At 45.1% G+C, this 26,131-nt stretch overlaps 3 protein-coding genes across 4 annotated transcripts; all 3 read right to left on the bottom strand.

The window, feature by feature from the left end:
* Positions 1 to 736: 736 nt before the first annotated feature.
* Positions 737 to 1,905, bottom strand: LOC139390570 (macrophage migration inhibitory factor-like). The gene is made up of 3 exons (XM_071137775.1): positions 1,697 to 1,905; positions 1,100 to 1,269; positions 737 to 1,030 (listed from the first exon to the last, which is right to left on the bottom strand). The coding sequence occupies exons 1-3, from the start codon at positions 1,802 to 1,804 to the stop codon at positions 964 to 966; spliced, it is 345 nt and encodes a 114-aa protein (XP_070993876.1). The 5' UTR covers positions 1,805 to 1,905; the 3' UTR covers positions 737 to 963.
* Positions 1,906 to 5,055: 3,150 nt separating this feature from the next.
* Positions 5,056 to 9,150, bottom strand: LOC139390569 (uncharacterized). The gene is made up of 3 exons (XM_071137774.1): positions 8,050 to 9,150; positions 6,248 to 6,350; positions 5,056 to 5,772 (listed from the first exon to the last, which is right to left on the bottom strand). Exons 1-3 carry the CDS (start codon positions 8,278 to 8,280, stop codon positions 5,414 to 5,416), a joined length of 693 nt encoding a protein of 230 aa, XP_070993875.1. The 5' UTR covers positions 8,281 to 9,150; the 3' UTR covers positions 5,056 to 5,413.
* A 211-nt stretch (positions 9,151 to 9,361) lies between these two features.
* Positions 9,362 to 25,205, bottom strand: LOC139390763 (ring finger protein 20, E3 ubiquitin protein ligase). 2 transcript variants are annotated; one of them, XM_071138118.1, is made up of 22 exons: positions 25,111 to 25,205; positions 24,530 to 24,707; positions 24,325 to 24,393; positions 24,122 to 24,220; positions 23,851 to 23,998; positions 22,121 to 22,306; positions 21,305 to 21,420; positions 20,629 to 20,775; positions 20,371 to 20,445; positions 20,101 to 20,220; positions 19,580 to 19,759; positions 17,731 to 17,866; positions 17,468 to 17,589; positions 16,790 to 16,946; positions 16,451 to 16,709; positions 15,029 to 15,146; positions 13,633 to 13,782; positions 12,268 to 12,480; positions 12,020 to 12,145; positions 11,738 to 11,878; positions 11,473 to 11,577; positions 9,362 to 11,106 (listed from the first exon to the last, which is right to left on the bottom strand). In XM_071138118.1, exons 2-22 carry the CDS (start codon positions 24,689 to 24,691, stop codon positions 10,930 to 10,932), a joined length of 3,006 nt encoding a protein of 1,001 aa, XP_070994219.1. In that variant the 5' UTR covers positions 24,692 to 24,707; positions 25,111 to 25,205; the 3' UTR covers positions 9,362 to 10,929. The 2 variants fall into 2 exon arrangements, with proteins under 2 accessions (XP_070994219.1, XP_070994220.1); XM_071138119.1 differs by having other exon boundaries at positions 12,268 to 12,477.
* Between the last annotated feature and the right edge of the window lie 926 nt (positions 25,206 to 26,131).

The raw sequence follows: 26,131 nt of genomic DNA, 5'->3' as shown, positions 1-26,131 counted from the left end.
AGCCGTGGCTACATGTGGGTTCACCATGAACACTGGCATAGTTGTAAGTTTACTTGAAGCAAGATATATAGGTAAACCGCCTGTGCTGAGGACCAGTCGACATGTTAAGCAACTGTGTGAGCATATGAATGAGGTTTGGCTGCTGAAGTGTTTACCCACCAGTGGCAACAATAGAGGGTGTTATACATCTAGTGTCAGTACTATCGTTTCAACTCAGAACAGTCTCCAATGTAATCTGATACCATTCTATCCAGTGACCCTGATTGAACCCCAGAAATGGTGCAAGGCAACAAAGATGGTTGTCTGTATAGCGCAGGTGGAGCGGGACTACATCAGTCTTTGATTTGACGACTAAAAATACGTTACATCAGCCAACAGATACATCTACCAGAAATTGCAGAGGATAAATACACAAAAAGTCAAGACATGTTTCTATTGCTGTCCTCTATTGGTGGACATGGGCTGCATGGCAAACATCAAGTGTCATGGGCACTCTATACCATACATTCAATGATATACCAAGTCCAATTATTTGCATATGTACAAAAGGCAAATATACACACCTAGCAAATCACTCCACCAGCGCAGAGTGGTTTACATTAGGCTAGGAGGCTATCAACTATACCTTGAACTTTACCTAATAATTTAACACGATAGTCTGTGAGGTAATGTTGAACTGCTTCATGCATGTCAATGCAAAGTATCCAGTAAGTTAAAGACAAAGGGAAAACAGAACAAGTTGTGATCAATGAGAATCACTTTATTGGAACATCAAAGCCAAGGGTCCAGTACAAACCAAGGGTCTGCATAAAGCAAGGGTTCATTTATCAATGCTGCTCTACGTCAGCCCAGAAACTGGGCATCTCTGCTGGTCTCTCCACAGCCTACTCTAATGCTGTACTACCGTTATTAAGGTGTGGGGGAAAGGAGGGGTCAGCTCCCATTGAAGTTCAGATCCCCTGATCAGCCGAAGGTAGAGTTGTTCCAGGCTACGTTCGCTGCCTCCACGTCAAAGAAGTTGACGTAGATCCTGACACAGACACGAGGAATGGGTTAATATACTGCATGAACACTTCATATGTATGTGTGTGTCCATTACCTGTCGGGGGAGATGCCCAGGTGTTTGTTGAGCAGGCCACACAGTAGTTTAGAGTATTGTTTCTGAGCTCCTTCGATCTTTCCAATGCTGTGAAGGGAGCAGAGAGCACAAGGGTCTCCTTTCCCTCCAAACATCATCAACTGGTCTGGGATGATGTGCACAGCAAGGTACTGAGAGAGAGACACAAACAGAGCACAGGGCATACTGTCAGTGGGAGCTGGAACAATCGTGTTTGAAAGGCATGAGGAAAACTCAAATTTCACTGTCATGGTTGTTCATGTAAATTTGTAATAAATAAGAACTAGTTGTTGGATTGTGTGTTACAGTATTTCTGTCCTGGACCTGTCAAAGTACAGCAGACCTGCAGCACTGTAAAGCCTGTTCTATTTTTGGAATACTACACTATGCTCATGCCCAGTTGTATAACGGTTCTGTTATGGATAGGTAAAGACTGAAGAGGTCTCTCATGGGAAACAAAAGGGGGTACCCTGCAATGTAATTTTCGGTGCAGAAAAATGCGTCAGCATCAAAGCAACTAGCTAGCTATCTACAACTGGGGCAAAAAAAGCATTGCTGTGCCAAGTTTGGAAGACTCACCTGCACAGGTTTGCCCATCGCCTTGGCCAGTTCCTCTGTGGCCTCAGACAACAGTGCAGGCGGAATGTCACTCTTGGCCACGTTAGTATTTACCAAAAACATAGGCATGTTGATCGCTTCGCTGAAGTTCTGTGTTGCAGGAATTTTAACCGTGTTCCACTCAGCTCTGATGCGGATGCAATCTGAAAGGTAGCTCCTTCTTCTCTGAGTTTTTATTGGCGGACTACAAACAAAAACGGTATATTGCCGCCACCTACCGCGTGGGGTGAAAACTGAGACATTTTTATGCAGAAAAAAACTGGAAAAGGGAGAAGGCCGGATGAAACGCACACGACAGTCATAGACAAGTAAACAGCGACCACAAGTGGTTGTTCAGGCTACGTAGGCTCTGTACTGGGACATTGGCGCTCCAATTCGACAGATACCGTGGAATCAGAAAGACGAGTTTGAAAACCCTGGCGGAATCGAGAAGAATTTGTACATTGGGCTGGAGTTGATTGGCATATTCAATCACGTAATGTGCGCACATTGTTGTTTGTTTGTTACTGTTGGATAGGTTCTGAATACGGTTCTGAATGTCTTAGCTATTCACAAAGATTACTGAAACTGTACACAAATTGGGTTTAAAATCAAATGAAGCTATATGTGTATTTGTTGAACTTTCCAGTATTGAGGCAAATAATATATTATGTACGGTCATATGCTCAACAAACGTTGGAATGACGCTTCAAGAATAAATTAATCGAACATTCACAAAACATTCAACCTACAACTCATTTTCCACCAACTGCACGCAGTTGACTGCGTTTCGCAAATGACCGATCTCGAATAATTAACATTTTATACTGTATCCCATGTAGGTCATGCTCCTCTGGATCCTACTGACTGTTTTCTCTGCTAGTGAAGGTGAGTTGATGCTATGACACTGTTGATTAGGCCAACCACTCAATACATCAATGGTTCCCAACCTTTAACCATTATTTTGACAAGGACTCATGCTGAGACCAAGGTCTCTTTTACAGATAAAAAAATTATACACATCAATACAATATGAAAAGCACGAAAGAGATACACAACCCAGTCATTAAAAAACAAACACGTTTCATTAAAACGGTCCTCAATCAGCCATCGTAAATACCCCAGAGGCACCAATTCATCCACTTTTCAAGAGTTTTAGTTTAGTCCACAAGAAAGGTGGGGGGAAAAACTACAACGGATTTACCTAACTGTAGAGACCGAAGGAATCTCCAGAAGTCGCAATCCCTGAGATCGTGTATGGTCATTTATACATCTAAAGGTTATGAATGATGTCAGGTGAGGCGGGAGTTTTTGTAAAATAGCTTTATAAACAAAAAGAGAGCAACGCATCGATCTATGACACTTCAAAGAAGGCCAGCCTACTTTCTGATGCAGAATGTAGTGATGTGTCCTCAACCTGTCGCCCGTAATAAAGTGTTGTGCGCTGTGATGAACTGCATCCATTGGTTTCAGTGTATTGGTAGCTGCATTCATATACAGTGCATTCGGAAAGTATTCAGACCCATTCCCCTTTTCCACATTCTGTTACGTTACAGCCTTATTCCAAAATGTATTAAATATATTTTCCCCTTATCAATCTACTCACAATACTCCATAATGACAAAGTGAAAACAGGTTTTTAGCATTGTTTGCAAATTTATGAAAAATGTAAAACAGAAATACCTTATTTACATAAGTATTCAACACTTTCAGAGACATTATTCTGTCGAGGAACAGATCTGGGGAAGGGTACCAAAACATTTCTGCAGCATTGAAGGTCCCCAATAACACAGTGGCCTCCATCATTCTTAAATAGAAGTTTGGGTGGTTTGAGCACTGAATGCTGATTGGCTGAAAGTCATGGTATATCAGACCATATACCACAGGTATGACCAAAAAAATAATTTTTATTGTTCCAATTACTTTGGTAACAAGTTTATAATAGCAATAAGGTACTTCGGGGGTTTGTGGTATATGGTCAATATACCACGTCTCTGCATTGCGTTGTGCATAAGGACGCCATGGCTAAGGGCTAAATTAGCCATATACTACACACCCCTGTGCCTAATTGCTTAATGGTGCCAGGTTGAATTTTAACTACCTTTCAAACTGCCTCTATTCTGTTCTTTCCAGCCTCTTCTCAGAGTGCCTTCATTCCAAGATCTCTTTGTTACTGTTGCATTTTCTCTATTTTCCTCAGCAGAATGCACCACTATATATATATATATATATATATATATATGGTCTCTCTGGTAGGCCAAAATACCAAATTGTCATGTTGCTTTAACACTGATCAGATCAGTGTGGAAGTGTCCCTAGTAGTAGTTTTATCTATGCACTGTCAATCTACTTTTTCTCAGTTGGTAGAGCATGGCGCTTGTAATGCTAGGGTAGCGGTTTTGATTCCTGGGAACACGCAGATGTAAAATGTATGCAAGCATGACTAAGTTGCTTTGGATAAAAGCATCTGCTAAATGAGAGAGCGCTAATAGATGCACCCAAAACCACTAATGCGCTTAAAATTGGTCTGTGTCACATGTATAATGGAGTGGAACAAACTACACTGAATAAAAATATAAATGCAACATGTGAAGTGTGGGTCCCATGTTTCATGAGCTGAAATAAAAGATCCCAGAAATGTTCAATACGCACAAAAAGCTCTCTCAAATGTTTTGCACAAATCTGTTTACATCCCTGTTGGTGAGCATTTCTCCTTTGCCAAGATAATCCATCCACCATATGATGCTGATTAAACAGCGAGATCATTACACAGGTGCACCTTGTGCTGGGGACAATAAAACACTAAAATGTGCAGTTGTCACAACACAATGCCACAGATGTCTCAAGTTGAGGGAGCGTGCAATTGGCATGCTAACTGCAGGAATATCCACCAGAGCGGTTGCCAGATAATGTAATGTTGAGTTCTCTACCATAAGCTGCCTCCAACGACATTTTATAAAATTTGACAGTATGTTCAACTGGCCACACAATTGCAGACCACGTGTAACCATGCCAACCAAGGAACTCCACATCCAGCTTCTTCACCTACATGATTGCCTGAGGAGAGGTGGGGGGTGGTGAGGAGTATTTATGTCTGTATTAAAGCCCTTTTGTGGGGGAAAACTCATTCTGACCAGCTGGGCCTGGTTTCCCAGTGGTTGGGTCTGGCTCCCAAGTGGGTGGGCCTATGCACTCCCAGGCCCACCTGTGGCTGCAGCCCTGGGCAGTCATGTGAAATCCATAGATTAGGGCCTAATGAATTTCTTTCAATTGACTGATTTCCTTATATGAACTGTAACTCATGTAATTGTTGCATGTTGTGTTTATATTTTTGTTCCGTATTTTATTTTTTCGTTATTTTACCGGCTAAGTTGACTGAGAACACATTCTCATTTGCAGCAACGACCTGGGGAATAGTTACAGGGGAGAGGAGGGGGATGAATGAGCCAATTTTTAAACTATAATTAAATAACTTGAATACGTATCTATTTCCTTGCTTTAAAAAAAAATCCCCCGTATTTGCCATGTATCACAGATGTCAGATATTACATGTAATAGACAAACACCTGATGGGATAAGAATTGAAAAGCCACTTTCAATCAAATAAATCGTGGTGGTTGCTTTATTTCATTTGAGAAACTGACAGACCCCCTACAGCACCACCATCCTTTCCAACTATCCTCCCCCTCTCTCCTTCCATCACTCCTCTCCCTTCCTCCTCTCCACCGCCTTCACCCTTCCCTCCAGGATGCTCATGCGGTCTTCCACTTGAACTGTCTTTTCTGATCCTGAGCTGGCCAGCCCCAGCAGGGCACACCCCAGCACCAGGCTTGCTAGCCGGACGGCTGTGGTGTCTGAACCAGCCTTGGCATCACTGACGATCAGGCCAAAGAGCCACAGCGCGATGCCCGCCTTCAGCATCCAGAACACCCTCCTCACCACACCCACCAGCATGCGCAAGATGATGGACAGCACCCAGTAGCCAATCAGAGCCAGCAGAGCCCACTGACCAGCCGAGGCCACGCCCTCTGCGGTAAAGTGAGGGAACGGCAGGTGGACTGGAGAGAAAGAGGAGAGGAGGGGGTTAAGCATATTTGAATATTGCTGTGGGGGTAATTCAATTATTTTGTTGTCACCATCTTTACTCTTGAACTTGTCAGTGCATATATTTTAAGGCGTGAGTACATTTGAGAAGCAATCATTGAGAGCGAATGGCATGTGCTGTTAGATCCTACTACAGAGAACAAGTCACAGACACAAGGAAAAACTCACACCCCCCAGTTCCCATACAGAGGGGGAGAAGCAGCTCTTCTTAGACAAGGCCAACTTCCCTGAGGGTGAAAACATCTTCCCTGGCACAACAATGAACTAACTAAAGATACTGATCCGACGGCCTGAAAGGGAAAATGTTCTGATTGCCAGTGGTGTGGTGGAAATACATTCTGATTTTACCTCTGTAAATCCAGAAAAGATGGGATTCTATGCAGAAAGCATTCTCTCCCTCCCTCCAACTAAACACAAACTGACACCCACCATCAACTCCTGTGACCCTGAGGATATCTGTGACGTAAAGAGAGAAGACATTCAGTCCGCTGGCAGCTCCCTCAGCCAGAAACCGGCTCAACATCTCAAAGAACTGAGGGAGAGAGAGAGGGAGAGTGAAGAATGTTTGACATGTTGACATTTGAGAATTATAACCGTTGTAGAGCAGACATTCCCTTTAAAATGACCAACGAAGTCAGCATATTTCCCCCGACCTATAGCTTATGTACAGTAACATAAATGTTTTCCCATGATCCTCTAGTGAGTGTTAGTGCAGCACGACTGAAAACTGATACCCTTAAATTAGAATGATAGCAACAGCTGTGGTCAATCAGTATAAATAGGTTGGTCACTGAGTCAATCGTCTCTGAACAAGATATTTTTGTGGGTTGCAGGTATGTTTTATACCACAAACATATCTACAAGTTGCCTTTGATCACACACAGGCCTTCAGTTAGTCAGTTAAACAATGGCCAGTCAGTTACTATCCAAGTGCAGTCCTATGCACAAGTGTCTTTCCCAGTTGGCATAATGGGGGTGTTGTTGATGCTGTTACACGTGTGTGTGTGTGTGTGTGTAAGATCGAAGCTGTCCTATCACGTCAAAAAAGACTTGACAGCTGGACCGACAACCCTCCAGACTGCTTAGCCGAGGTCAAGGGTAGTCACAGTTGTAGGACAGACTACTCTTCACCTGTTGCTACTACACAAGCAGCACTCTTCTGTGTGTCAAACAGAGGAGGCTAGTGGGAGGAGTGATACGAGGGCGGGCTCATTGTAATGCTTGGATTGGAATAAATGGAACCGAGTCAAAGATGTGGTTTCCTTATGTTTGATACCGTTCCATTCATTCCAGCCATTACAATGAGCCTGTCCTGCTATAGCTCCTCCCACCAGCCTCCTCTGTGTAAGAGCAGGACACAGACAACTATAGCTCCTCCCACCAGCCTCCTCTGGGTTAGAGCAGGACACAGACAACTATAGCTTCTCCCACCAGCCTCCTCTGGGTTAGAGCAGGACAGACAACTTTCCACCTCTGACAGCTGTAATGTGTCTGCATGCAACTTTTAAAAAGCCCCCCTGACAACCTAAAACATGGGAATGAATGTGGCTATATACTGTTACAAACACATGAAACCAAATATTCAACTGCCATGATATAGCCTCCAATTTGAGAGTGATGTAGTAATTTTCTGTAGGACACGCTGTATGAAGTGACTGACACGTGCCCTGCATTCAGGGCTATAAGGAGTTTGATTTTGGGTCTATGTCAGAGCAGAGGTTATTCAGGCGGGGAACCTGGTGGTTTCTTACCATGGAATAGATGTTCTCTTGACCAAGCACTGACTCTAAATACAACAGCACACTCTGGGGTAGGGGTGCTGGGCACACAGAGTAGTGGCAGCAGGGTGCATGGATATAGGCAGACATGAAATTAGGGCAGAGCAGAGTGGGGGTCAGAGGAGAGATTATCAGGTAGTGAGGCAAGGGTAGATGCAGGGAAGGGGGTCAGGGAAGGAAAAAGGGGGTGGGGAGGGAGTGAAGGAAGTGATGCAGAGGAATGCAGTCAGATTTTAAGGAGGACAATTTTAGTTGACAGAAAACCACAATTATGCAAAGCTTTTGAAGGTAGCAAAGGTCACCCTTAGAAATAAGATATAATTTATAAATTATGTAGTTAATTGATGAATGAACATGCTAGAATAACAGGAAACAGGTTTGGGTGCTGATTAGATTTACTAAAATAATGGACTATAAAGTAGGCCTACATTCAATATGGTTTATTTTCCAAACCTCAACAGTCGTCTCGATCACATTGGCTCCCACCACGGACTCCACGTATCTGTGGACATCTTCGCAGGTCCCCGTGACCAGGGACCGGAGACTGAATGATGCTGGGGCCGCTTGAGGGCTCTCTTTGGACGGCATGGCCTGCCCGACGCATCGCGCTGCCAAACCGAGCACCAAAACAAGTGTGGATAATAAAACCCGTACTGAGGATGAATCTGCACTGTTGTTGATCATTTTGGAAAATCCGATTTTTTTGGCTCCTTCGCGTTATAAATATAATCGACAATTATATAAAAACGTTTTCTATAGGATAAGCGGCGAAATCTATGGTCAACACAGATCGAGGTATGTGCAAATTTGCTTTAAAAACCAGAGGTTTAAAAACGGCTTCGGTTGTCAGTCATTCAAACAAAACGGTCGAGATGTAGCCCATTACATCGGCGTGCTCTGCAGGGGTAATACAATCTAGAGATACGAGCCTTGCAAACTTGAGAAAACAGAATTAGCTGGGACCCTATACTCTAAATTAGTGCTCGTGGGTTGTATCATCAAACATAAAATGTGTCACGTGCAAGTGATTAAATTACTTATCTCAGCGTTTTTAATTATAAACTTTGGCAACGTTACCCCAAACCAGAGCACCGTTCAAGGACATTTCATATTAACACAATGACTATATTTGGTATTAAACTGGTTAAGAATAGAACGACGGTAATTTCAAAATACGTATAATTTGCCAGCGGTGGACAGCCTATATTTTGAACGCTAGTGATTATTTTACAACGTGTCGAGTTTTTTCAGGTTTGTGCAGTTAAAAGGAAAGTTTTGGAAGGCACGATCATTGACGTGCTTAAAAAGCGCGCGTCCCCCTAAAGGTTTTTGGTTTCAGTATTCCACACGGATTTTATTATATGTAAACTTTTTCCTTGCATCAACTTCAACGCCACGATGGATTGTCTTGCAAAAAAGCCGCTACAACTCGATGGGCGCCCCTTTCCGTCAAGATATGCTGGTTTCTGGTTTAGTACAATCTGACAGATCTCCCTTCAAACCTGTCTGGGGTGCTAAAGGGGGTGGGTCTGGCGTGCTAAAGGGGGTGGGTGTGGCGTGCTAAAGGGGGTGGGTCTGGGGTGCTTAAAGGGGGTGGGTCTGGGGTGCTTAAAGGGGGTGGGTCTGGGGTGCTAAAGGGGGTGGGTTTGGATGGCGGCAAAAACAGATTTGGGATTTGCATACTGGGATTTGTGGTTAACGCAGGTTAAGGGTTAAAACATTAAGATGATTCTGATGATAGATGAATTTGATGATGACATTGAATGATATACTGTAGCTAATAAAAATGCACAAACTTTACTGATAAGTAACCAATTGCAAGACAAGCTTCTAGATTTGATGGCAGTTGAATAACTTTCAGAGCAGCAATATTACACACCGGCATCAGTTCAAGGTATTGGTAGCATGTCTGTCTATGGCCTGATGAGTCAGCTTTCAAATACAAAAAGAGAAATACAAGGACAACATTGACTGGTCACACAGACAGAGTACAGGTGGAGCAAGGGTCCCTGTTAGTCCAGGGACTCTCACCATTGATTTTCTAACCATTTTAGCAAATGGTTCCTCTGTTTTACCTTCTCCCTCACACATGTGTAAACTGACATGCCACACACACACACACACCAGTCTAAATCCAGAGCCCGAGGAAGGTCATCTGGTGTCTAGTTCCCTGGGGTAGCAGTACTGGGGAGAGAAGTTGACTATCAGTTAAAATGGTTATCAGGGTCTTCAGCACATCACTGCAGTCCTTCAGGACTGAATTTATTAAGTGAAAGAGGTCTGTATCTTTCTCGCCATCAACTCAGTGAGGAGAGAAAAACACCCCCGGTAGCTACATCAACTATGGAAAAGTGTGTCTACGAGGATCCCTTCAAGTCAAATCTCACTGTTCCCCCACACAAGGCCCTAGGTACTGTAATCCTATTGTTGAGCCACAGGCAGTCTCTCCTATAGGCTTTTCTCCCAGCCAGGCAGGCACTCTCCCCTATAGGCTTTTCTCCCAGCCAGGCAGGCACTCTCCCCTATAGGCTTTTCTCCCAGCCAGGCAGGCAGTCTCTACTATAGGCTTTTCTTCCAGCCAGGCAGGCAGGTAGTCTCTCCTATAGGCTTTTCTTCCAGCCAGGCAGGCAGGTAGTCTCTCCTATAGGCTTTTCTTCCAGCCAGGCAGGTAGTCTCTCCTATAGGCTTTTCTTCCAGCCAGGCAGGTAGTCTCTCCTATAGGCTTTTCTTCCAGCCAGGCAGGTAGTCTCTCCTATAGGCTTTTCTCCCAGCCAGGCAGGTAGTCTCTCCTATAGGCTTTTCTCCCAGCCAGGCAGGCAGTCTCTCCTATAGGCTTTTCTTCCAGCCAGGCAGGTAGTCTCTCCTATAGGCTTTTCTCCCTGCCAGGCAGGTAGTCTCTCCTATAGGCTTTTCTTCCAGCCAGGCAGGCAGTCTCTCCTATAGGCTTTTCTTCCAGCCAGGCAGTCTCTCCTATAGGCTTTTCTTCCAGCCAGGCAGGCAGTGCACAGCCAGCAAATATACCCATGATCTCTATAAGTCAATGTAATGTACACCAATCCAGAAACAACCCTTAGCCCCCACCACTATTGTGGAGATCCGAGAGTACTGAATAGGTGTCAGTCAGCAACTCCACATAGCCTATCAGAGAGCAAGGTGGATAGATTCCCATAATGATTACATGTCCATCAAAACTCTCAGATTTCTAGTCTCATTCCACCTTACTCTCTAGAGTGGTGATAACAGTTTTGTTTGGCTGGAGAGAAAGCCCGATGGATACCGCTGACCTCCCGGCACCACTATCCTAACCCCTACGGTCCCTTCCTCCTCCTCCACCTAGCCGATGTAGATGCGGTGGAAGTCATTGGCGCCGAAGGCGGCGTTGCACTTGGGACACTTCCTCTGGCGCGTGTCGTAGCGCGTCTTTACACACTCGAAGCAGAAGACGTGGAAACACTTGGTCAGGACGGCGTCCTTTACCCGGGAGTTACAGCACGGGCACGTCAGACGCGCCTGGGGGCGTAGAAATGGGGGGAGAGAGAGATGGGGAGTAAGATTGATAAAACAGGTGAATTATAGTTGCATTATTACATATTATAAACTGGGTGGTTCGAGCCCTGAATGTTGATTGGCTGACAGCCATGGTATATCAGACCGTATACCACAGGTATGCTCAAATTACGTTGCTTACCAGTTTATAACAGCAGCAAGGCACATCAAGGGTTTGTTGTATATGGCCAATATACCACGGCTAAGAGCTGTATCCAGGTACTCCGCGTTGCGTCGTGGTATATTGGCCATATACCACACCCCCTCGTCCCTTATTGCTTCATTAAACATACAGTGCACGTGGTATAAAAGCGTGTTCATCCAGACTACCTTGTAATCATTGATTTCCTCGTTGAGGATGTCGTCTCCGTTGAGGACGGTCTCGGCTGGTTTCTTGGCCTTCTCAATCTTCCTCCGCAGTTTGGAGATGTCCTCCTGAAACACAATAAAGATAGGAAGAGCAGGGTTAGGCAGGGGGCTGCAATCTTTAAATAAACCAAAGTTCAATTCTGTTCAAGTGGATTTGAATCGTGTGTGTGGTTACATGAGCACGTGGGCAGTTACCTAAACATGGCGAGTGTGTGTGTGGCCTGACCTGTGCGCGGCGCGCGTTGAAGGACTCCTTCTCTCTGGAGATGCTGTTTTCTATGACCTCCTCCCTGACGGTTCCCAGTCTCTGCTGCACCTGGTCCAGCTGACTACGCACCTCTTCCGACAGCACCGATGACTCCTGGGTCTGGAGGAGGGGAGGAGTGAGGAGACGGGGGGAAGAAAAAATATATGTTGTCCGTTGGCATTTTTCAAGGAAGTAGGTATTCTCTGTGTGTGTTCACCTGTGCAGTTACCTAAGCCTAGTAAGAGTGTGTGTTTTAGCTACCTTGCGTTTGTTCATGTCCAGAGCCTGTGTCCTCAGAGCCAGCTCTCTCTCTGCTGTACTGATGGTGCCCTGGAGGAGGCGCTCTTTCTCCTCCAGCTTCCTCACCACCTGCAGCTGGGCATCCACCTGAGAGAGAGATTTGCTACTGTCAAGTTACTGTATTTCCCAAACTTTATCTCTCAAATTGAGCGGGTGACATTCTGACGCTCAAATCATTTTACTGCACCGTTTCAATCACTTCCTCTCACCTGTGTTTTGAGCGTGAGCAGCTGGTCGGCGAGTTCCTCCTTCTCCTCCTTGAGCAGCTTGTGGATCTGGTTGGACTTGATGCGTTCCGACATCAGCTTGAAGTTGGCGTCATCCTTCTCCCTCAACTGCTGCATCAGTCGGATGTTCTGCTCCTGCATGTCCTCAAAAGCCTGGCCCGTCACATCCATCTCACTCAGCAACGCATCCTCCTCCTGGTGGGAAGGGGGAGAGACAGGGGGGAGAGAGGAGGATGGGAAGGAAAGAAGGGGGAGAGAGGAGACAGGGGAATGGAGGGGAGAGAGGAGAGAGACGGGGAGAGACAGGAGAGGAGAGAGATGGGAGGGAGAGACGGGAAATGGGTGGGGGAGTGAGACGGGGGACAGTGGAGGGGAGCGAAACGGGGAACAGTGGAGGGGAGCGAGACGGGGGACAGTGGAGGGGAGCGAGACGGGGGACAGTGGAGGGGAGCGAGACGGGGGACAGTGGAGGGGAGCGAAACGGGGAACAGTGGAGGGGAGCGAGACGGGGAACAGTGGAGGGGAGCGAGACGGGGAACAGTGGAGGGGAGCGAGACGGGGACAGTGGAGGGGAGCGAGACGGGGGACAGTGGAGGGGAGCGAGACGGGGGACAGTGGAGGGGAGCGAGTCGGGGGACAGTGGAGGGGAGCGAGTCGGGGGAGAGTGGAGGGGAGCGAGTCGGGGGAGAGTAAAGGGGAGCGAGTCGGGGGAGAGAGACGCGGGGGTGGAGGGGAGAGACGGGGGAGTGGAGTGGAGAGACGGGGGAGTGGAGTGGAGAGACGGGGGAGTGGAGTGGAGAGACGGGGGAGTGGAGTGGAGAGACGGGGGAGTGGAGTGGAGAGACGGGGGAGTGGAGTGGAGAGACGGGGGAGTGGAGTGGAGAGAAGGGGGAGTGGAGTGGAGAGACGGGGGAGTAGAGTGGAGAGACGGGGGAGTGGAGTGGAGAGACGGGGGAGTGGAGGGGAGAGACGGGGGAGTGGAGGGGAGAGACGGGGGAGTGGAGGGGAGAGACAGCGGAGTGGAGTGGAGAGACGGGGGAGTGGAGTGGAGAGACGGGGGAGTGGAGTGGAGGCGAGGGGGGGTGGAGTGGAGGTGACGGGGGAGTAGAGGGGATGAAGGGGGGAGTGGAGGGGAGAGACGGTGGGGAGAGTGGAGGGAGGGGGGATGGAAGAGGAGAAGTAGGGGTGGTAGAGAGAGAAAGTGGGGTTGAAGGATAGAAAGTGGGGGGAGGAGCAGAGAGGGGGGTATATGAATGATGGTGCGAGAAATTAGTGTCTTGCTTAAATGCATTATGCTTAAATGCACATATGTAAACCCCCCCACGCACACACAACCCACACACACACCTGCTTGGCCAGGGAGAGCTTCTTGTTGAGGATGTTGATCTGTTCCTCCACAGAGCGGATCTTCCTCAGTGCCTCCTCGTCGGCCATCTTCTTCCCCTCTCTCCTCTCCCTCTCCTCCAGATCCCTGAGACGCTGCTTCAGCTCCTCCGCCTGACACACAGAAAACACAGCTGTTATCACCATCAATAAATCACTTCTAATCACCCAACAGTAAGTCAAGTGTCCTGGCTGGTCAAGCGGTAACGCAAACAGCTCCGCCACTCATCTTCAGTATGAGTCCAGTTTTCTTCCCTTTGATTAAACCTGTCTGCCCCCACTGGCATTCTCTCTCACTATCTGTTCAATCAAAATGAGAAAATACCTTCACTGAATGTACAAAACACTAGGAACACCTTTCTAATATTGAGTTTCACCCTCTATTGCCCTCAGAACAGCCTTAACTTGTTCTCAATTAGCCTACCTGGTTAAATAAAGGTTAAATAAAAAAATGTTGTCAGGGCATGGACTCTTATTTAGGTATTGAAAGCGTTCCACAGGGATGCTGGCCCTTATTGACGCCAATGTTTCCCACAGTTGTGCCAAGTTACACATTTTTCTTTAACCTGTCTCCTCCCCTTCATCTACACTGACTGAAGTGGATTTAACAAGTGACGTCAATAAGGGATCATAGCTTTCACCTGGATTCACCTGGTGCAGGTGTTCTTAATGTTTGTATACTCAAGTGTATATTTAAGCAATAAGGCTCAAAGGGGTGTGGTATATGGCCAATATACCACAGCTAAGGGCTGTTCTTATTTAGCACGTAATGTGGATGCCTGGACACAGCCCTTAGCTGTAGTACACTATATATACAAAAGTATGTGGACACCCTTGAAATGAGTGGATTCAGCCATTTCAGCCGCACCAGTTGCTGACAGGTGTATAAAATCTTCAGACAAATTCAATCTTTATAGACAAACATTTAGAAGAAGTCAGTTACTGAAACCCCGAGTTGCCTTATTGCTATTATAAAAACTGGTAACCAACGTAACTAGAACAGTAAAATGATAATTCTGAGCTTAAACCACCTAGTTAATAATGTCTGATATAACACGGCTCTAAGCCAATCAGCATTCGAACCACCCAGTTTATAATAACCAATAGTAACTCAATACACAGACACAGCAGTTAACACAGTTATTCCATCCATCAATTACTACCCCTCAATACTAACAACCCAATACACAGACCATTACTATCATACCATCACTCCAAAAAAACTAATCAATAATACTTGTAAAGAATTCAATACTATCAACAACTATATGCTTCAATAGAGGAACGTGCCATACAATATTTGCTAGCGAAGTTTCACTGTTTTGTTAGTAAGCTAAGTGTGTCTCAGCTAAGTTTGTACCTCTGACTTGGCCTTTTTCTCAGCGGCCATGAGCTGGACCTTGTCCCTCTGCTCTTTGGGTGCTGACCGGTACATATCCAACAGTAGTTTCATCTCCCTCTGAGACTCCTGGGCTTTCCTTCAAGGGGACAGAGCAGAGCCTGTCATTAATATCATCCTATAATCATTAATATCATCCTAACCCCCATCATTAATATCATCCTAACCCCATCATCATTAATAATATCATCCTATCATCATTAATATCATCCTAACCCCCATCATTAATATCATCCTAACCCCATCATCATTAATAATATCATCCTATCATCATTAATATCATCCTAACCCCCATCATTAATATCATCCTTACCCCATCATCATTAATAATATCATCCTATCATCATTAATATCATCCTAACCCCCATCATTAATATCATCCTTACCCCATCATCATTAATATCATCCTTAACCCAATCATCATCATTAATATCATCCTAACCCCATCATCATCATCCTAACCCCATCATTAATATCATCCTTACCCCATCATCATTAATATCATCCTAACCCCATAATCATTAATATCATCCTAACCCCATCATTAATATCATCCTTACCCCATCATCATTAATATCATCCTAACCCCATCACCATTAATATCATCCTAACCCCCATCATCATTAATATCATCCTAACCCCATCACCATTAATATCATCCTAACCCCCATCATTAATATCATCCTAACCCCCATCATTAATATCATCCTAACCCCATCATCATTAATATCATCCTAACCCCCATCATTAATATCATCCTAACCCCCATCATTAATATCATCCTAACCCCCATCATTAATATCATCCTAACCCCATCATTAATATCATCCTTACCCCATCATCATTAATATCATCCTAACCCCATCATCATTAATATCATCCTAACCCCATAATCATTAATATCATCCTAACCCCATCATTAATATCATCCTTACCCCATCATCATTAATATCATCCTAACCCCATCACCATTAATATCATCCTAACCCCCATCATCATTAATATCATCCTAACCCCATCACCATTAATATCATCCTAACCCCCATCATTAATATCATCCTAACCCCCATCATTAATATCATCCTAACCCCATCATTAATATCATCCTAACCTCCATCATCATTAATTTCATTCTAACCCCATCATCATTAATATAATTCTAACCCCATCATCATTAATATCATCCTAACCCCATCATTAATATCATCCTTACCCCATCATCATTAATATCATCCTAACCCCATAATCATTAATATCATCCTAACCCCATCATCATTAATATTATCCTTAACCCCATCATCATTATCATCATCCTAACCCCCATCATCATTAATATCATCCTTACCCCCATCATCAATCATGACTGTCAATCATCAAACTTACTTTAGGTCCGCCCTGACAATTTTTAGTTGCTCCACCTCCTTCCTCTTTGGTCCTCCAATCACAGACGGGCGCTCCAGAGTCACCTCCTCTGATTGGTTGCTGGTCCCAGCCTTCTCCTTCTCCTCCTTCACGGCCCCACCCCCTCCACGGGTTGGCCTCTCTCTCTCCTTCTTCTCCTCTTTCTTAATTTCCTTCTCTTTCTCCTCCTCTTTGATTTCTCCCTCTGTCTCTGTCCCAGGCTCTGTCTTCAAAGAGGTACCTACAGAGAGAGAGGATGAATATCAGTTCAGAGTTAATAAAGAGTTACTAAATAGTTAATAAACTATTAATAACACTTACTAGTGCTGTTGGGTGTGGCTGAACCATTGTCAGACTCCACCTTGATGGTGACATCACCAGAGGCAGCAGGCGTCAGGGGGGAGATGGCCTCTTCTTTCACATCCAGCTCCGTACTGGATTGTGATTGGAGGATAGCGCTACCCTTCGTAGTGCGAGCCTATGAGAGGAGGGAATTGCACAGAATTCAGATGACAGTATTTTCTCTCTCTCTCTTAATTGGCTTCAACTCCCTTAGTCTCTCTTACAGTCTCCTCCTTGCATGCCTCACACTCTCACCTGGCTTCGGTCGGTCGGTCGGTATGTCTGTCTGTCGGTATGTCTGTCTGTCGGTATGTCTGTCGGTATGTCTGTCTGTCTGTCTGAGGTCAGTCAGTCTGTCTCCCACCTGGCTGAGGTCAGTCAGTCTGTCTCCCACCTGGCTGAGGTCAGTCAGTCTGTCTCCCACCTGGCTGAGGTCAGTCAGTCTGTCTCCCACCTGGCTGAGGTCCACCTGGCTGAGGTCAGTCAGTCTGTCTCCCACCTGGCTGAGGTCAGTCAGTCTGTCTCCCACCTGGCTGAGGTCAGTCAGTCTGTCTCCCACCTGGCTGAGGTCAGTCAGTCTGTCTCCCACCTGGCTGAGGTCAGTCAGTCTGTCTGTCTCTCACCTGGCTGAGGTCCGTCTGTCTGTCTGTCTCTCACCTGGCTGAGGTCCGTCTGTGCCTCTCTCAGTCTCAGCTTGTATTTCACCACCTCTCCCTTCATCTGCTGGTTGTGTGTCTGCAGTGTACTGATCAGGTGACGCATCTCCCTGTTGATAGGACCTGAGAGAGAGACAGATTGAGAGAGAGGAAGAAATAGATGAGATGCTGTTTTCAAGGAGGATCTGAAACTGCAGGTAAATAGTAGCTGGTGAGGAGGAGCGTAAGGCCATATTTGTTTTCATGTGAGGTGAAGACACTGACCTGCTTGTTCATTGGCAGCGAGGGTCTGTTCAAACTCAATCCGGAGCATCTCGTACTCCTTCCTGACCTGGGCCAGAGTGTCCTCTAGCTGGAACACCTCTGTACGCACCTTCCTCTGGAGAGACACCTCATCATTCTGGAGGAGAGAGGAGACCGTTACCACACACACCCCCATTGTGTTTAAAGGGATACTTCGGAATTTTGGCAACAGGGCACTTAATATAATTCTTCAGAGTCAGATGAACTTGTGGATACCATTTTTATGTCTCTGTGTCCAGTATGAAGGAAGTTACAGGTAGTTTTGTGAGCAAATGCTAACTAGCATTAGCTCAATGACTGGAAGTCTATGTGTATCTACTAGCATGTTCAAATCAAATCAAATCCAATTTTATTTGTCACATACACATGGTTAGCAGATGTTAATGCGAGTGTAGCGAAATGCTTGTGCTTCTAGTTCCGACAATGCAGTAATAACCAACAAGTAATCTAACTAACAATTCCTTAGCAGATACCCATAGACTCCCAGTTATTATGCTAATGCTAGTTAGCAATTGCACTAGCGCTAGTTAGCAACTTCCTTTAAACTGCACGTAGAGACATTTTTATCAGTTTTCCGTAAAAAACAATAAGAAATATGTATAAAATTTAATGTGAATTCACAATGCAGCTGCCAGCAATGGTTTGGGTCTCACGGTGCGTCCCTTTCAGATGGTTAAGCATTGCACCTGCATTACTGTACCTCAATTCCACCTCGCGAAGTTAGCATTTCCTTCATTTAACATCTCAAAGGATTGCCATACAGGACTTCTCTGCTGTCACTCGCCTTTCTCTGCCATTTTTCCAACTGTTAACTACAACTCTGTAAAGATTCTGTATTTTTGGAACGGAGGAGATTGATTGGCTCTCATACTTCCGAGAACAAACACTTGCATCTTCCATAGCAAGCTAGCAAGGGATGAAGAGAGGGTCCCTGTACAGGCATATCGGCCACCAGCCAGAACCCTGCACTAGGACTACCTATCGGCAATCAAAAGCTATATCTTGCAATTTCTTGGCTTGCGAAGTTTGTTTTAAAGTGTCTGTCCTATATCTGAGAGATATCAGGAAGATCAGGAAATAATTTGTGTATATTTCTTTACCCATATTTAACAATTTGTGGGCACTAAACTCCTTCCATGTTTATTTCCATTTCTATACATCCACTTCCATTTTTGTAAACATGTGAGGCTTGTGGGCGCCCTAAAGCAAAACAACCGACATGTACATGTTCCTGAGGCTCACCTTTCCAGAGTAGTCATATTAGTGTGTAGCCAAAAACAGTTCGGACATTACAGATAGAAGCTGGCAGATCAGCGGAACCGACTTCAGACGAGTCCCGTGACACTTGTGGGGGTTGTAGAACACCATCATGTTCCTGAGAATCGATTCTTTCCATAGAGGGGTTATAAGAGTTTGAATTCCAAACCTTTCAGACGCTACAGACGTTTTTGTGAGAAGACCAATTTTCGGGATGTCTCACGGTCTGACAAACACCGCTGTAGCTCGGCCACCTTTCACCGCAGATGTGAGTCTCACGGTCTGACAAACACCGCTGTAGCTCGGCCACCTTTCACCGCAGATGTGAGTCTCACAGTCTGACAAACACTGCTGTAGCTCGGCCACCTTTCACCGCAGATGCGAAAGGCTGCCATTGGTGGATATCTCTAGCTTAAAGTGAAATATTGTTAAAAATTCTAATTAGATTGACTCTAGAGGGTATTTTTCTTCTTATAAATAGCGTTAAGGATTCTTATTTCGTTTAAACGTTCATACCTATAGCTCACACACACACACACACACCCACACTCACCTCCATGTGCTCTAGCTGTCGGAGGCGTGCCGTTCTGGTGGTGTTGAGGCGTGTGCGCGTCTCGTCCAGCTGAGACTTGAGGCCCACAGACTCATTGTAGAGGACAGAGAACTGGGACTGGAGACAGCGGTACTCTGAGCTCTCCCTCACCACCCCCTCAGCACGACTCAACAACTCCACCTAACAGAGAGAGAAACAGAGGACAGAGAGACGCAAAAAAGGAGAGCGAGAAATGGAATGAAAGAGAAATGAAGTGAGAGAGCACGAGGTGAAGAGAAAGTGTGAGAGAAGGAGAGATAAAAGAGATGGACAGAGCAAAGAGGTGAGCAAAGCAACAGAGAAAAACAAGAACCTCCACCTATCTATTTACCTTAATTTGACTGGTTTGGTTGACTGAGTAAGGATGTGCTCAGGTAATCCAATGGCTGGGTTGGGGAGAGGCTCTGTCCCTGGCTCTGTCCCTGGCTCTGTCCCTGGCTCTGTCCCTGGCTCTGTCCCTGGCTCTGTCCCTGCAGGCTCACCTTCATGTTGTTGTTCTCCTGGTTGACCGTCTGCAGGTCCTGCTGTAGCCGCTGCAGCTCGCTCAGACGGTTCTCCGCCAGCTCCCTGTTCTCCTCCAACTCACTGTTCATCTCCTCAAACTGACAGACAGGAGGGGGAAAGAGAAGAGACAGTCGGAGAAAGAGGGGGCAGGGGGAAAGGAGAGGAAGGGGAAATTGAAGAGTTATAACTCCAGGTCCATGTTGTTTCTGACAAGTACAAATGGCAGAACAAAGAGGATGTTTTTATACCTTTCTCTTGTTGATGGTGATGGTTCCACACACACTGCTGGCCTCCCCACACACCTTGTAGCCTTTACTGTTCACCTGGGAGGAATAGCACATGGAATAAACATGCTACATTTACATAGATATAGTGCTGTGGTATATAAACAACATGACACAGATATACTCCATTACAAAATGGTAAACATAGGCTAGTGGCTGTCAAACACATTGCTGCAGAGAGACTTGACTTGGATTCACAAAAACACACAGCAGCAGCCTTACCCTCTCCAGGATTTCTCCCAGGTGTGTGTTGAGGCGGGTTTCTCTGCGTCTGATCTTCTCCATGTCCCACTGGAGTTCTTCGATGAGGCCCTGCAGCTCACTGACCTGTGTGTCTGCCCTCGATACCGCCCGGCCCAGAGAACGAGACTACAGGGACACAGAGATACTGTCAATATGGGGGCTGGTGGGAGTGGTGGTGATCCACTAGTAAGGTACATAGTGTAGAGATCAACAAACAGAGAATTAGTGCAAGTGTTGATGTAAGACAGGGACGGGCAAATGGTGCCCCTCCCCCCTTTATTTTTTTAGGAACTCAGTCGGGGTCTCAACTCACTGTTACGAGTTAGAATAGTAGAATACACAAGGTGCAATTTAGAAATGTGATTGTGCATCAGCAGTTTTCCTGTTGTTATGTCAGTCACTGATAGTCAGTCAATTAGCCATGTCAGCTAACAGTTTCAGATAGCTGGCTAGACTACCGTAGCAATCTAAATTTAGTAATCATGGTCGGGGGCCCCCACTGATTTTGTTAGTCAGTCTTACTCAGATATCATCTTAAAAACTGCAAACAGTTCTCTCTACCCTATGGCAAAATGTGTAACGTAAAAAAGTATTTATCCGCTGTCAAGAGAGGGACGTGAGCCCCACCCAGCCGTGATGTGGTGCATCAAATCACCTCGCTAGTCATGTGACTGTGCTTCTGCTGGAGGTCATCGGTCAGCTGACGCAGCCGGTCGTTCTCATTGGACAGGAGGGTGTTGAGCTGGACAGCGACCTGCCACACAGAGCCCTCTGGAAATACAAGACATGATGTCATGACATTAATACTCCTGACTTTGCTCACACAACAATGACCTTACTAAATGCTAATACCAGCTTCTGTTCGAAAATGAAAAATAAATAAACACTTACACCCTTGCTGTTCTCACCATCTTCACCCCCAAACCTCACCCTTCTTCACATCTCATTACCTCTTTCCTCTTACCCCGACACACCTCTCAAACCATCCCCTTATCCCTACACTCCCCTCAAACCTACCCCTTATCCCTACACTCCACTCATTCCTCTCAAACTATCCCCTTACCCCTACACTCCCCTCAAACTATCCCCTTACCCCTACACTCCCCTCATTCCTCTCAAACTATCCCCTTACCCCTACACTCCACTCATTCCTCTCAAACTATCCCCTTACCCCTACACTCCCCTCATTCCTCTCAAACTATTCCCTTACCCCTACACTCCCCTCATTCCTCTCAAACTATCCCCTTAACCCTACACTCCCCTCATTCCTCTCAAACCATTTTCTCTTACCCCTACACTCCCCTCATTCCTCTCAAACTATCCCCTTACCCCTACACTCCCCTCATTCCTCTCAAACCATCTTCTCTTACCCCTACACTCCCCTCATACCTCTCAAACCATCCCATCTTACCCCTACACTCCCCTCATTCCTCTCAAAGCTGCCCCCCTGCCCCTCTCTCTCCCCAGTCACCTGCTCCAGAGTCCTGATCCTTCTTCAGCTGCTCCACAGTGGTCTTCAAGCTGTCATAGATCTCCACCACACGGTTGGCCTGCTTCTGGCTGGACTCCACCCTCTCCTGCAGTTCCGCCTCCATCTCCTCGCTGCTGCTGCTGGCCAGCGTGGCCAGGAAGGACGTGGTTGTCTCTCCCTGTTGGCCTGGAGGACAGCCACACGGTGCAGACAGGAGTTAGTACTCACTACCAAACAGTGGTGTAAAGTAATTAAGTAAAAATACTTGAAAGTACTACTTAAGTCATTTTTGGGGGGTATCTGTACAATACTTTACTATTTAGGACAACTTTTACTTCACTACATTCCTAAAGAAAATAATGTAGTTTTTACTCCATACATTTCCCTGACACCAAAAAGTACTCATTAAATTTGAAATGCTTAGCAGGACAGTAAACAGTCCAATTGACACACTTATCAAGAGAACATCCCTGGTAATCCCGAATGCATCTGATCTGGAGGACTCACTAAAGACAAATGCTTTGTTTGTAAATTATGTCTGAGTGTTGGAGTGTGCCCCTGGCTATCCATAAATTTAAAAAACATATAGAAAAAAAATTATACAATGTAGAAAATAGTAAAAAATAAAGAAAAACCCTGAACTGAGTAGGTGTCCAAACTTTTGACTGGTACTGTATGTATATATGTATGTATATATATACAGTGCTGTGAAAAAGTATTTGCCCTCTTTCTGATTTTCTCTATTTTTGCACATGTTTTATTCTGAATGTTATCAGACCTTCAACCAAAACATAATATTAGATAAAGGGAAAATGAGTTTACAAATAACACAAAAACTGGACACTTATTTTATTTATTTAATTAACAAAGTTATGAAACACTCAATTCCCCTGTGTGAAAAAGTAATTGCCCCCTTACACTCAATAACTGGTTGTGCCACCTTCAGCTGCAAAGACCACAACCAAATGCTTCCTGTAGTTCTCAGTTTCTCACATCGCTGTGGAGGACTTTTGGCCCACTCTTCCATGCAAAACCCATGTTTTCCAAAAGTTATAATTTTGTATCTGTCCATAGAACATTCTTCCAAGAGTCTTGTTGATCATCCAGGTGCTTTTTGGCTAACTTTAGTCAACTTTTTGGACAAGATGGGTCCCATTATCCCTGGCGAAAACCAAACACTTCATTCCACAGTAAGAACCTCATACCAAGGGCCATGCATGGTGGTGGTAGTGGGATGGTTTGGGGATGCTTTGCTGCCTCAGGACCTAGATGACTTTCCTTAATAGAAGGAACCATGAAATCTGCTCTGTATCAGAGAACTCTACAGGAGAATGTCATCCTTCTGTGGGCTGAAGTGTAGCTGGGTCAAGCAGCAAGACTGATCCATAACACACAATCAAGTCTACATTAATATGGTTAAAAAGTAACACTTCTGCATGTTAAGAGTGGGCCAAAATTTCTCCACAGCAACTTGAGAGACTGATTAACAACCACGGGAAGCGCTTGGTTGGAGTCATTGCAGCTAAAGGTGGCAAACCAGTTATTGAGGGGCATTGGGTGTTGCATAACTTTGTTTATGAAATAAGTAAGTCATTGTTGTGTTATTTTTCACTTAGGTTCCCTTTATCTAATATTAGGTTTTTGTTGAAGATATAATAACATACAGTATCAAAAATATGCAAAAGTAGATTAAATTAGAAACGGGGCAAATACTCTTTCTCCCTCTTTACCTCGGTCTTTGGCTCTCTCCTGGTTGGAGTCGCCGTCGGGTTCTGGGGTGTCAGGCTTCAGACTCCGACCCTCTCCTACCGGGGTTTCCACAGGCTCACTTCCTGATTGGTCGTAGCGCCTGCCAATCTGGCGCACATTGTCATCAAACTAAGAGGAGGAGAGGGGAAGTAGATGGTATTTAGAATATAGAGAATTGTTTTAATGCTAATTTTATCTATGTGCAATGTTTTAATTGCATATTGTTCATTATTTGAGTGAATTAATAGTTACCTGATTCCAGTATCTGTTCAGGATCAGTAGGCTGGCATCATCAGTAGCCTGACGAGTCTCCAGTCTCTCGATTCTCTCTCTCAGCTCATCCTCAATCACCTGCAGAGCAACAGTCCCATTATAAATGTATATAGTGAAAACAGGAGTTGTAGGTTTGTGTGTGCCTGTGTATTTGTTTATGTGTGTGTGTGAGACTAACATACCTGTCTTTGATCGAGGGATTCTCCCAACTTCCTGTTCTTCACATGGAGAGCTTTGACATCCTGTTCCTCCTGACCACAAGAGAAAGAACAGATGAGAACAACACAATCAACGACACTGCTGACAAGCCATAACTACCATATGTAAAGGCAGGCAGACAGACAGAGATAGGATAAATACAAGCTAGGCACTTTGCAGCTCTCTCACCGAGTTGGACACCCCTCCGAGTTTGATGACGGTTTCCACGGCAGTAGCGCTGACCCCGGGAACCCCGTCCTCCCCTCCTTCTCGCTCCCTCCGTTTATCCGGGGGCGCACCGGACGAGGAAGAGGGGGCGCTGGAGTCACACGAACGCTTCTGTCCTGACATCCTGAACCCAACACCGCTGTAGTAGATATTAAATATGTACACATTGAGATCCTAGCTAACTAACATTAGATAACCTTAATTAACGTGGTGGATCTTATTGTAGAAAACCCCACGTAGCTTGCTAACGTTAGCTAGCTACAGTCATTAGCTTACTATATAATTTCGAGAGCAGACATTTGTTTTAATTATAATTCAATTTCAGCTATTTGGCAATGTTACATTTACCAGTTAGTTAGGAAATTCCCAAATACGTTGTAACGTTAGATAGCTGTAGCTAATAGTAGCCAGTTTGCTAATTCAAATATACCACACGCTATAAAATAGCCTTTCTAAACAGAAAACTTGAGTGGGGCACTTTGCATCAATACATTTGATTTGTTATTTCTTGTATAGTCGGTGGTTTGATTCAAATTCCTTACCAATTTTTATAAAATAGTGTTATTTACAAATTCTGTCAATGAATGTTGATATTGCAGCTTCTTTCGGCTCTCTTCCGAAAACGGAAGTAGCCACTGACATTGAAAGTCGAACCACTCATCATTTTAAAGGGCGCCACCACGTGGTGGAAGAAATTACATTCAGAATCACATAGATTGTACACGAATCTGCAGACTGGAGTTGGAGAACTAGAGAGATTATCATTCTATTGCTACCATCCTTACAAAAAAGGGATTGCAGTTTTGAAATCTGCAGTCGACTGTGGTATTTTGTGGGCACTCAAAAGACACTGTGTTATATTGGACACAGTATTTGCAGCATAATGCTGTTATACTGCACTCTGACTGCAGTCTGTGTTATCTGTGGATGGAGAAGTGAAGTATATAGTACAGTATAAATAAATGTTGGTAGCGGCTACAGGTGGCATATTATCTCACTGTTTTATTTGTGGCAGCAAGTAAACAACACTAAAGACTGTAACTGCATTGTCTGGTTTTGGAGATCAAAGTACAGAAATAACGTTTGTGCCTCTGTAGTTTCTCGCTCTCACTCTCTCACACACATTTTCATTCATTTTCTCTCCAGTGAATGAGAGGATGACGGGAACGGACTCTGACCCAGAGTGTTTGTGAGACCATTGTTGGCGGTTCCATGGTCCATCTTGTGTAAGCTTGATTTGTAATAGCTTGTGCGTTAGTTTTCCACCCTGCTTACCTCATACCCGGGGTTCAAATACATTTGTCTGATGCAGTCATTCACAACGCCCCTACTGTGTAGCAGAGCGCCCCCTCCCAATGCCATTGGCACACCCATTTGTTGTTTTGTCCCATTATCTCCATCTTTTATGAATGGTGTCTATAGAGGCGGAACAGGAATGTAGGTTTATTCCTGTCTATAGCCAGTAAAACAATACATTATACAGTTTGGTTGGCACACATGTGTACACTTCAGTATCAGTTGACCTTTACGGCTGTAAAGTGGTAGGCTACCGTATGATTCTAC

This window comes from Oncorhynchus clarkii, chromosome 31 (genome assembly GCF_045791955.1).
Source record: "Oncorhynchus clarkii lewisi isolate Uvic-CL-2024 chromosome 31, UVic_Ocla_1.0, whole genome shotgun sequence".
NCBI lineage: Eukaryota > Metazoa > Chordata > Actinopteri > Salmoniformes > Salmonidae > Oncorhynchus > Oncorhynchus clarkii.
Note: the sequence above shows the minus strand (reverse complement) of the source record. Positions and strands in the feature narration are given on the sequence as shown.

Excerpts from the sequence above, each read along its gene's own strand:
- LOC139390763 (XM_071138118.1), bottom strand. The coding sequence starts at position 24,691 with ATGTCAGGACAGAAGCGTTCGTGTGACTCCAGCGCCCCCTCTTCCTCG. Across the intron at positions 24,221-24,324 it reads AATCCCTCGATCAAAGACAG|GTGATTGAGGATGAGCTGAG; the intron begins GTATGTTAGTCT and ends GTTGCTCTGCAG. Across the intron at positions 11,879-12,019 it reads TGGACATGAACAAACGCAAG|ACCCAGGAGTCATCGGTGCT; the intron begins GTAGCTAAAACA and ends CCCCTCCTCCAG.
- LOC139390569 (XM_071137774.1), bottom strand. The coding sequence starts at position 8,280 with ATGATCAACAACAGTGCAGATTCATCCTCAGTACGGGTTTTATTATCC. Across the intron at positions 6,351-8,049 it reads TGATCGAGACGACTGTTGAG|TTCTTTGAGATGTTGAGCCG; the intron begins GTTTGGAAAATA and ends TCTCTCCCTCAG. Across the intron at positions 5,773-6,247 it reads CAGGGTCACAGGAGTTGATG|TCCACCTGCCGTTCCCTCAC; the intron begins GTGGGTGTCAGT and ends CTTTCTCTCCAG.
- LOC139390570 (XM_071137775.1), bottom strand. The coding sequence starts at position 1,804 with ATGCCTATGTTTTTGGTAAATACTAACGTGGCCAAGAGTGACATTCCG. Across the intron at positions 1,270-1,696 it reads CGATGGGCAAACCTGTGCAG|TACCTTGCTGTGCACATCAT; the intron begins GTGAGTCTTCCA and ends TCTCTCTCTCAG. Across the intron at positions 1,031-1,099 it reads CTGGGCATCTCCCCCGACAG|GATCTACGTCAACTTCTTTG; the intron begins GTAATGGACACA and ends TGTCTGTGTCAG.